Source organism: Fringilla coelebs (assembly GCF_963513975.1).
Source record: "Fringilla coelebs genome assembly, chromosome: 1".
NCBI lineage: Eukaryota > Metazoa > Chordata > Aves > Passeriformes > Fringillidae > Fringilla > Fringilla coelebs.
Window position 1 is genome coordinate 139,090,399 of NC_140028.1, and position 12,316 is coordinate 139,102,714.

Here is a 12,316-nt window from a genome sequence, read left to right on the forward strand (position 1 = left end):
TTGTTTTCCATCAGTGAAATGGAAATTATGTAGAAATAAAATGTAAATGGAAGCTTACTGACTTTGACATATCCTTTTAAACATCATTGTGAAAATTTGTTTAAAAGAACATTTCTCCTTTATTTTTTCGCTTTTTTGGGGGGAAGGAAGGAAAAAATAATCACAACTGTATAAAACAGCAAATTTATTTCCCTCTGTTCTCTAGGGACTGTAGCTTATTAAATTCTATAGCGAAAACATTTTCCACTTATGTTGGGTTTCATCTGCTCTAACTTAGGCATCTGCAGTTTACATCTGACTTAGGGATTCAAAGCTTTCACTACAGTCATTGAGACAAGACACTCCAGAGGTCCTTTAACTGTGTCCTAAAGTAGATGTTGAGACAAGCCAGAGTAGGATGGTGTTCCCTGCTGGGAACAGAGGGACTAGCTGTGCCTGGCTCAAATGCTCATGCCTATTTTCCAGAGATGCATGTTCAGGGGGCTGTCCACCTAATTCTAGTGTAGTTGAGACAACAACTATTTTCCAAAAAAGCTGTTCTCTCTCTCCTATTACAATACTGCCATCATCCCAGGAAACCACAGCTGTGATTCTGTGGAGCAGGGAATGTGAGGGATAAACATTTTTTCCATATATCAAAAAAACCCTTCTGCCACATTTATATCAATGCAATAGCAGCTTTAACACAACTGGGCACGTGAGCAGCAATGCATTACAACAAAGAAAAATAACTTCCTTTTCTATGGATATATCACTAAACAGACTGGGCCAGAGGACCCCCTCTGGACCTGCAGCCAGTCACCAGGGACTGCTCCTGGGACCAGACTAAGAGAGTGACACAGCTTGCCCCTGTGGGGCTCTTCCCTCTGAAACTGCCTGGCCATGTCCAACTTGCCTGCTGAGAATGATCCTTGACTTTCACTGTCCTCCAAATCATGCTTAGGAATTTCGTGGGAAAGTGCAAATTGGTGTGTGCTAAAACTGTGCAAGGGAGTACACCAGCAAATTAGAAGTGCACACAACCATATTAGTTAATATCAGTTAATGCAGAATACCTTTGCACAGACTAAAGGGAAATGGACAAATGGCTCAAAGACTCACCCTGGGTGAGTCTCCCTTCATCAAAGGGAACCATACTGTATAATTTACCACTGTGTAGAAATTTACTATTTTCATGTGGATAGAAGTTAGATTTATTTTTCCCCAGATACTCTCTCTGTATATATTCTCCAGCATTCAGACATTCTTTATCTTCAGTTCATGGCCAGGTTGTACCAGTGGTTTCCTGTGCCAGCTTTGCTCTTCAGTTGAAATAGTTTTCCCTCCCAGGGATTCATCCTGCCATGCATTTATAGAAAAGCAATCACATTCCCTCTTTCTTTGTAGTGTTAAGTTAAACAAGAGAGACTGACTGCTGGCAAAGGATCATCCTACAGTGAAATGATGCAGCAAACATTTTTCCTACAACTGCTGCAACCTCCAACAGTTTATATCAAAGAAAACATTTTTCCAGCCTACAAATTCTGTTGAATATTTACAAGTAAACATGCAAGTACCCTTAGTGGATGTCAGGATCATTTTCAGTGTAGAGAGTGTGTGATACAGTTTGCAGAAGGCTGATAATGCCTGTTGATAATTGGTGTTCAGTATGGCTCAGCCACTTTCTTGAACCAGGAAATTACTGCTTTGAAACCCTCTACACTGACAAGAATGCATTTCTTTTTGGTTATATTACACATAAATTGATTTACTGGATCATCTTTTCAAATATCAGTTTAAATGCAAGCTCTACAGGACAGATTTGGCCTATATACAAATAAACCTATTATTAAATGTTCCAGACATCATTATTGTACTATTAAAATATTGTTTTTCTAATTGAGGCATTAAATACTAAATAGTCTTTTAGCCACTGTTATGGGTCTTTCTTCACTCTTTATTGAAATGGATCGAAAAGAGCCATGATAAACCCATTAAGCATAAAATATGAACAAAAAGGCACAAATATGTGCTAAAAGACATATATTTTCTGCAGCGTAAATGGAAGCTTTAAGAAAAATTATATCAGAGATTTATTTAGGAAAACAGTCAAGTTTTAATGCATCATTAAAGTATATTCTTTAAGTTATATATTTTCATTTAAATAAAATATTGTTGTAGTATTAGCAGTTTGTAGAAACTTCCACTGCTGCTCATAAAACAAATTTAAAAAATCTATTAATACGGGTTATCACACTAGTGGAAAACTGAAATAGTTGTAATTAGTGCCCTATACAAACAACTTAAATCTTCAGTCACTGAATTTTGCTACAAATTAAAAATTAAGAAGAAAAAGGACAGCTTCAAGATGCTTCTCTTTATCAGCTTATGCCAAACACAGAAACAGTGAAAAAGGCATCACTAATAATCAGCTTTACATAGCTGTTTCCACACAGCTCATATGGGCATTTGGGCACCCTAAAGTTTGGGCATTCAGCTTGAACAATCCCTTTTGGGCTGGAGCTGCAGCCTTTGGCTCTGGGTCCTTGGGGAATTGATACATGTCTGCCCTGCCTGGGGGAGATTTGAATCCTGCAGACCCAAGACTGTACATGAAAATCACAGAGAAATCATGTAGCTATTTTTTTCAGACTCAGTGTAAAACAGGGATATGGGGTTGGGCAGGAGGTGAAATGAAGGCTCTCTGGCTCTATAGGGTTAGCTAATATCTAGCTATGCACTTAGTGAATGTGCACAAGGTCAAGTGTGGTCAACAACTAAATGGAAAATTACTGAGATGGCAGAGACGTTCCAGAAGGGTACCAAACACACCCACCCTGACACATGAGGCCATCTAATCAGAGATTATAAATTAACAAATTAAGATAAAACCTTTGGATTTGCTTAAACTGTTGGAAGAGGGATCGCTACAATGGAGGAACCCTGCAGTGCCCAGTCCCTGAAGTCACCTGAATGAATAACCCAGTGACTGTTTACTGACCTGGGTAATTGTTTAGTCACTATGATTTCAACTGCATGGACACCACATTTTCCCTGGCAAAGAAATGCTCTGCTTTGGCAGCTGGTCTGTAACACAATTCCTCTGCAAGCCAGAGGGTAAGTACCTGAAGTCCAGTTTCTGCAATTTGTTGGAAATGTCTGGATGATTCTCTTGGATTAGCTGTGAAAATTTGAGAACTCATTATAAGACTTCACATTTAATTTATTTTAGTGTAGGAGGTTCATCACATATTACCACTGAACACAGAGGTTTCTGTTAAGCCAACTGTTAAAACTGAACATATTTCATTAAAAAAAAAATCATTCACACTATGATATGCTTTACTGAATGAATTTACAGAGCATTTTCTCCACTTCTTTTTAATTCAACTCACTTCACATAAATCAAGCAAGGATCTCTCTAGCATGACAGTTTAAAAAATGGGACTGTGCCTTCTGCAGGCCACTCCATAGTAATGGTTATGCATATTTCAGTCCATTTTTCTCTTACCATCGGGGAATCCATCCCAGATTTCCAATCGGTCATAGCGACAGAATGCTCCCCCTGGAGTGTTTGAATCAGGTTCTAGCTCAAAGCTTTCAAATTCCAGTACAATCTCTGACATCTTTGGTGCAAAGATAATGTAAGTGCATTCAAGGCTATTGGGATATTTTTCAGGGAATCCAGGGGACTTTATCACTCCACTTGATGAAGTAAAGTTTCTGGAACATTCAGGTCCTGTAGGAGAAGGAGAAAAATCCATGGGGTTAACACTGTGCTGCTAAGCAAAGCAGTTAGCTGGAAAACAAATTAGGTTGTATTGTCTCTGCAGCAGCAAAGGTGGCTTTTCAATGAAACACCTCATTTTAATCGCCGCATTAATCATTCAGCCAGCTTGTTCCTATTATTGATAGTCAGTCATTTAAAGCCCAATCCACATATACTGTCTGATCTTCAATTTTCAATTTGTATGGAACAATATGAAAACTTGTACCAGCTCTAGAAAAAATTATGACAAATACAAAGTCATGTGGGAACAATGAAAGTGTAAGCTGCAGAAATCTCGACAGAGCCCTAGAGAAATAATTATAGCCCCTTCAAGCTCAAATCTTTAAATCTTATGGCTGACAGGCTTTTATTGGTGAAATAGAACTTTTTACAAAAGCGGGTGAGTGAATTCAGTAGAGGGAGTAGTGGTTTCAGATTCCTGGAGCACTGACTCAGTAACTCTGCCAGATGTGACCTATGCCTCCTTGACAAACTAAATGTGAAAGGTAATTCGTACATGTACTGAGGGTGAGTGACTCATTCTGAGTGGTGTTGACACAGGTGCACCAGTAAAATGTTGCTGTTAGTGTGGGCATGATAAACTGTGTGATTACAGGCAGTGTTGCTAGAAGTCACCTAATGTCAGTGTTGACACACCAGCTTTCCCTGATGTTCCCACCATGGCATAATGGGATGCTCCAACAGTGCTCTTGGTGGAGCAGGAAACTGGCAGTAAAGATGTGAGGGTATAAAGGGCCAGGTCCCTTGATTTCCTTTGTGAATACAGGGGACAAACTGGGATCCCTCTCTTGCTGATGGAACTCATTTCTCCTTTATTCAGGTCCCTCAGGAATCCTCTCTGTGGATCCCACACCTGCAGGTGTGCTCCCAAGTCAGCTGCAGGCACTGCCCACACATCTTCCCACAAGGTCTGCCTTTTGACAGTCCAGATTTAATAGAGTGATTTACAGGACTTGGGGCATTGGTGGATATCAGCTGGCCTGGGGAGTTTGGGTAGGATGACTCAAATGAAGGTCCTTCGACATGGAGGACAGGAAGGATACAGAGAGCACAGCTTGGTTGCAACAGGCAGGTCTCTGCTGGAGAATGATGTGTGTGAGGCCCCAGTCTGGATGAGGATGCCCAGCATCCTTAGAGACTGTAGTCAGGAACCTTAGAGGATTTCCAATGCCTAACACAGATCATTGAAAGAAAACAGTCTGGCTTGTTGCATATATGAATACTCTTATTTCACTATAGAAAATGTTTTCATTGTGAAAGTTCCAAACATATTACCCCCCACAGATCTGGCCACCTCCCAGCTAAATTCAGCATGTAAGAGAGAGGTCTGAATGAATTTACTCAGTTCAGGTATTCTTGCCCTTCACCAGACACTGAGAGGAAATTCTTGAACTATCACATCAATATTCAGAACACTTCATGACATATTTTGGAAGATGTGGATATTGATGCTCAGGTAACCTGACCCATTCCAATTTGGGAAATTACATTTTGCCTATAATTAAATCACCCCCTTACACATTAGTTGAATATTCCTCTTCTCTCCCTGTCATTCCCTTGTCTCCTTGTCATGTAGGGGAGGGTTATATTCTGGTTGTTGCTCTTCACTCCCACCAGTAGCTGCTGTTCCAGGATAAAATAGCTTTGCTGTGCCATTCATAGAATAAAGCGCTCTGTACTCCTCTTGGAATCCAATAAAAGATGCAATATAAAATGTAAGCCAGGATCATTATTGCTTTATTAAATACAGCCAGATCCTGGCTCCGAGGGTGCGCAATCGTCAGGCTCTTACACTCACACATAGTATCTCGATGCCAGCTTGCTTTATTTTAAACATGTTTGAATCAATCTGGTGCAAGAAACAGAAACTGTTTTCAGGGGAGCTGTCTCACTAAAATGCCCTCCAAAGCTTTTGACCCTTTACTGACACTGTGAAGCAGCTGCAGGAATTATAACAATTCTGAGGCTATGAGGAACTCCATGGGCCAATGTGCATGGAAAACTGGCAGAAAAGGTTCCAGTGGAGATACCAGAAGTAGATCCTTCTGAGCTGGAGAAACTACATGTGTACATGTGTATGAAACAAAGGAAGAGACATGAACTGAAGGGAATACAGAGAGGAGGCTACAGAGAGAGCAAAGAAAAAGAGATGACATTGGGGATAATTTAATCTGCTATCTGGGGGTGTCACTGAGCCAAAAAATCATTTGCCTTCTTGGTTGACACTTTCCTTCCTTTTAGTTTACACTATAAATTTAGTTGACTAAAGTTAGGAATGTTGAATGTGAACTGTGTAGATCCTTTCCTAGTGAATACGTCACTCATGCACCCTAAAATAGAATGTCTGCCCAAGCCAAAATGATGAAAATTTCATGTGGGCTAAGTGTTGGGCAAAATGTGTTTCATGTTTTAGTCCTGTTTTAGTTTTACAACTTCTTCAGTGTCTCTCTGGCTACAGAGCTGAATGAGCAGTAAAGAGTAATAGGCAAAAATAGATTGTGTGCTGGAATGAAGCTCAGCCTTCAGCTCAGCACCACGGGACCTTGGGCTTGGGATCATTCTTCCCAAACCTGGGAAATGATGAGCTAAGTTGTGAATATGCTAAACCAGACACACTTGTCTGGTGTGAGCAGCTGAGCTTCACCTGTGCAAAAGGGTGAACTGCTTTATTTGGCACAGATATTAAAATGCAAAACTGGTACAGCATATATGCATTTTTTCAGAAGTTAAATAGGGCTGTGTTCCCACAGCAATGATAATTTGTATCCTTTGTGTACACATGGCATTTTCTAACGCTGCATGGTGATAACTGTCCTGCCTTAATATACAGTTTATGTGGAATGAACTGGAGTTAAAGTTGCTCTGGGAGCCATAATTTTGTGTTTCTTGACTTCCATGTGTGTAAAATCACATTCATAATGCCATCTTAGCATGGTAAATATGTATCTTTGAGGCATGTAAATGACCACACAAGGAAATAAACACAATGTTCCTGTCAGAGTTCTGAGTTGTCACTACACTGTCAGGAAATAAATAAAACCTTTTTTTTGAAAGGGTTCAGTTACTAAAATAGATTGTTTCACAGATCATTTTTTCACTTCTTCTTGTGTTTCAGCCTTGTTCTTCATGAAAGATGGTACTGCATATATAAGCACTGAGAAACGTCAGAACACATTTTCAAGAGTTTAGGCTCCAAAGGATATCAAAATAAATAGAGATATTTTTTCAGGAAAGCTTGGTGTCATTTGGATGCTGAATTCTTTCAAAAAATGTGACCCTGAAGGTCAGCAAAAGAATTTCTGGGAGTCAAGAGTGGATTTACAGACAGGGAAGATGGTGAACAAGAGGTCTGTGGCCCCAATTAGCACTGTGCAGAGCAGCAATAGCAATAGAAAAGAGACTTCACTACTGTGTTTCTCCTCATTAACAGTACAGCTGCCACCAAGAGTGTGTGCTGAACACAGCTAAAAATCTGGCTCTGGTTTAGGTGCATAAAAGGGACTTGGACTGGTTCTGAAAATGGGGCACTGACTGGGAGGGGTGTACACTGGGACTTTGAAGTTTTGTGCTGCTTTTGTGAATATGACCCTAAACATGAATGTTGAAGTAAATTTTTTTTCCTATAAAATGAATGTTATTGTCTTTTCATACATGATGAGTTTTGGTCCTGTATTCTCCAGGAATGGAATATATGAATTATTACTCTCCATACAGCTATAGGGAAGATGTATGCCAAAAAGAGTGACCTTACAGCCCTTCTAGCTATTGACTCAGGAAGAGTGTTATAAAAGAGGGAGTGTCTCTCTGTCTGGTTAATCCTGCACTTTCTGTTTCTCTGTGCCCCATAAAGCTAATTGTGCTCACTGGCACTAACTTCTGGCACGAGCATCCAGCAGGTCATGCCTGATCAGTGAGCTGCTTCTCTCCTTTACCTCCCAAACATGATTTGTGAAAGCAGCAGCAACATCATCTGCTGCCCACGTGTACTCGGGTCCTTTCTGAGCCCGCAGCCATCTCTTGGGAGCACAGAGCAAAACACTAACCAAAATAACCCAGGGACTCAGAAGGTTGCAGTGCTGTTGAGGCAGTAACATTGTAAATCATACAGTAATTATTATTATTAAAAAAAGGAAAGCAATAAAGCTAATGGTTTTAAGATGGTTGAAACAAACAGCTGAGGGAAACTACCATATTTCATGCAGAGGAGTCAACCCTCAGACGCAGCTGACCCACTGGATTCATGATGATTTATACCCACTGAACACACACCCCACCATGGAATGACTAGGAGGGTAATAAGATTTTCTCTTTCAAGCATTTTCATGCATTTTCACCATTCCAAAGAATTAAGGTGAACGTCCTGATGCAAGTAAAAATCACAATGAGCAATATAAAAATGAATCGTTTCTTACCTCTTTTGAAAACTTCATAACGGATAGAAAATCCTGCTCCATGTGTCTCATAGTCAGAAACAAATTTAATAAAAAGGTATGGTCCTGTAGACACTACAGGAGGGGGAGCAATTTTTCCACAGTACTTTCCCCATAAGCGTCCTTCAGCATTATCTCCATCAATCACTTCAACATAATCATACCTGGTAGATAAATGGAAGGAAGAAACTTTTAACTTCCAGGAAAGAAGGAGACCTAATTAATTTAGAAACCATAACACAACATAGATAATCAAGAAAAATGCTAGCTTGCTTGGAAAATGCATTATGCTGAAAGATGTAAGCAAAATGAAATAATTAAAATGGACTACATTATGTCTGTAGACATCATCTGGCAACATGGAACTATTAGGAAGAATGGTGTCCATTATGCTTGCAGACAATGTCAGCTAAAGTAACCAATTAACAAAAAAAAAAAAAAAAAAAGGAAATCTCACGAGCACAATTCTGTATTATTAAATTGTGTTCCTTTGTCTGTGTAGTGTTGTTATCAATACATAATGCATAGCATTCTTTTCAAACTGTGAAGTTCTGTTATGAATTCAAAAATGTCTTCTTGGCTGTAGCTCTTTATGAACAATGCTTTGATTTCCATATGCTGTCCTCCAAACATATGTCCACAGAATAATAAATAAATCCCTAAACATTAGATTTTGCTCAAAACTCCATGATGCTGCAGATCAGTGGTAGAAAAATCTGTTCTTTTCCTTATTATCTGGACAAATAGTTTGGAGCAAATCACAAAATCCACAAGTCAGTCGCACCACTTGGCTTTTCTCAGACAAAAATTGTTTCAATACAAATCACCTTTGCTTAGGTATTTGAATCAAGAAGCGCAGGTTACCACATTCATATTTGTACAGCATGTGGTTACTAGACAGAATGGGCTAAAAACCTCAGTTTTACATCAAACCTAAGACTTATAAGGAAAAGCATGCAATAACCAAATAATAATTGGTAGTAAAGTTTGCCTGTGAGCAACATTTTCGGGCTCCTCAGCCCTGTCACCAGAGATGCCAGAGTGCAGTGTCTGGTCTGACAGATTTGGTGTTCAAGGGCTGAGGAGAGCAAGCCCAGCAGGCTGGTGGTGCTAAACCAGCCCTGGGAATACAACCGAGAGTGAAGGGAGGGAGAAGCTGCAGGTGCAGGGATGGGTCTGTTCTTAAGTTTATTAGCAGATGATTTCACTGGACCCCAGACAGGAAGGAGGATCAGACCCAATCTGTAGAACCAGTTTCATCTTCTCCTAGAAAGTGGTGGCATTTGGAGCTTGGGTTGTGTCCTGTGACTCTTTCAGGCAGCAGCAAAAGGCTTTTCCCTGCTGCTGCGTTTGTGTCTCAGCCACGCTGCCCTTTCATTTAACAAGTTGCTGTTAGCCAGACAATCTCATTTACTTTTCATTATCTTACTACAACTGGCATTAAAATGTTGCCATTAATTTGTTTAGACCTTTATATTCTACTGTTATGCTTACTGAACTGTTCCAAGCATATTAATATATAAGGAAGAGCTAAAAATGACAGGACAATAAAGTGTGTCTGGCATTTTTAAAGAGATCAAAGGAAAAAAATGTCTTCATGATGACCAATGTCATTTTTAACAACTCTGCTCCAAACCATCCAGGGCACATTACTTATGTTTACATGAAGTCCTGTGAGACAGCTGCAAAGATGATATCACTAGTTAAAGTGGACAGCTTAAGGCTCCTTAAATTAAAAATGACATTACCTCATCAGTTAAAATTGTGTGCCAGCTTTGGTGTATATCAAATAGAAAATAAAGCTGACACTGATGGAACTGTAAGCATTAACATATGTGAAATATTGTGCTAACTGCATTTCTTCCTATGTATTTGGTTTTTCTAGTAGCAATTGCTCAGCTCACTAGCTTCACTGTCCCAGTGCAGACTGGTGGAAATACAAAGCGGAAATATGCATTTCTGAGATAATTTTACAGAAACTTAAGTAGCCTGTATTTTTTAAAATTAGACTTCTGTTCTTTCTATAATGTCTTTATGATATGTGCATAGCAGGACTTGAAAGTCAGGAGAAGAGTTGTAAAGAGACTTCAGAATTGTTGGGGTTTTGTCTGGTTTGTTTTTTATTTTCCCTTCTCAAAAATATCTTTAAAAATGCCAGCTCTAAGTTCCCTGCAAAACCCATTGAAAGTACTCAGGGATGCATGCTACTAATTTTTATATTTTAGGAAAAAAAGTACGCTGAGAATTTTTAACAAGACAACCTTTCTTCAAATAATCAGCTGCTTGTTAAAAAGAAAGAGTAACCACATAAACCCACAGCATCTCAGTGACAGTCTTTGCTCCATTTACCCCATGGTGACATTTTTTCACCATTTTCCCAGGCACCATTCTTTGTTCAAGCTTCAACAGTAGACAAATTTTCAAATGGTATGAAAAAAAATTTAAATAAAACTGCTAAGCAAATTTTACAGTCTTTTTTGTTTCATATATAAAGGAGATAAAAAATTCAAAAAGTTTGGCTTTGGTGTTTTTATTCTGGTAAACCTTAAAAATAATCAATGTTAGATAGTCTTGCTAAGCCTTCCACATACAGCCAAAAAATAACTAACCTGTAAGTATCAATTTTGCTATTATATGAAGTAAATTAGGCAAATCCCCCCGCATTTAAATTAAATTCTATCACTCTCCTAGTTTTCCTCCTTTATAGCAATAGCCTGCCCACACTTTCCATTGTCTGCTGTAGTGACAGAGCCATAATTTATGGTGCTCTTCCTGGCTGCTGTGCAGTTGTAAATGACACAATTTGGTTACTAAAAGGCTTTCTTCTAATGGATTTTTGCAAGTTAGAGGTCATGCAGCCCCATGGAAGATTGGAGGATTTTTCAATTTTTTTTCTTTCATTTTGAAAAATTACTGACAGACAGCGAAGAAGTTTAGCTGTGAGACAATGGGTAAGAAGAACAATTTGCAAAGAGGAAGCTTTAGAGATCAGCCCCACAACCTTCATATTCTAATGATCATGTTTTACATTTGGCAGCTAACAAATGGATTTGGATTCTCCCACACTGGTGGCAACATATGATATCTGAGTTGCAGTAAATGAGTATCTATATTATTTTTTTCTTAGAGAAATAAAATTACTCTGGATTTTACTAGTTTATACTTGGAAACCAACGTCCTGCTGTCATTTTTGCACTTTTCAAAATCCTACCAGAGACCACAGCATATCACAAACAACTGGTCTTGTAAATAGGAGAAAGTACAGTCACAACTTGGAAATGGAGTTGCTGCCAAGGAAGCTCAGAAAGCAGCTTGCATGTCCCTCTGGACTTGGTAGCAGCTCTTTTCCATAAGTTTGTCAGAAGGTGCTGTGCCAGGGATACAGTTGGCACGTTGGCATCCCTGTGAGAAGACTGAATGTGTCACCTCTGCAGCACCCAGACAGACTTGGAACCCAGCCCAGAATACTGAGTTTGCAAATTTGGATTTCCCATTTGGCAATTCTTCACTCAGTTACTGCTGTCAATGGTGTGGCAAATATTTCTTGTAATTTTATAGTCCTTTAGGGCCTATGGCAGAGAGATGTAAATATAAACATGGTGATAGCCACTGAGTGTAGTTTCGGGTGAAAGACTAGAGCGTGAGTTCAGATGTGAAATTAGGAGATGCCTGCCCAGAAGAGAGGACAGTCAGTGAATATTTTCATGGAGCCACTTTGCAGAAAGCATTCCCTTTTTGCTCGCCTGGGTCTCTCCAGATATCCCACTTTGGTTTGCACCCTCTGTAGTGTGCAAGGCTTTTGGGTGGGAGACTGATGAACAGCCTTGCAAGAGCTCACTCAGACTTCCTGCTCCTCCCAGCTGCTGCCTGGACAGGCCATACTTGTTAGCCCTAATTTTATGGTTTAGTAAAGCTGTGTCTGGGAGAGATTCCCTGTGGAAAGATATGGGAATTTAGAATTCCTCTACAAAGTCTTAAAGGAATTGCAAAGAACTTGTTCTTTTTTGGAAAATCTTAAAGGAATTGCAAAGAACTTGTTCTTTTTTGGAAAATGTAAGTTAAGGAAAAGGGCAAACAATACCTATAAAATGAACCCTGGGCAGTGAAAAACATAGAG

General features: G+C 39.4%; 1 protein-coding gene across 6 annotated transcripts in view; it reads right to left on the reverse strand.

Annotated features, from left to right (window-relative positions):
* NRP1 (neuropilin 1) overlaps positions 1–12,316 on the reverse strand; it is a 114,484-nt gene that overhangs the window by 58,934 nt on the left and 43,234 nt on the right. For all 6 annotated transcript variants that reach the window (XM_084201440.1, XM_084201444.1, XM_084201443.1 and 3 more), the window contains 2 exons: positions 8,182–8,363; positions 3,491–3,718 (listed from right to left, as the gene is read on the reverse strand). In XM_084201440.1, coding sequence (XP_084057566.1) covers positions 3,491–3,718; positions 8,182–8,363 — 410 coding nt within the window. The remainder of the gene's footprint in view (positions 1–3,490; positions 3,719–8,181; positions 8,364–12,316) is intronic.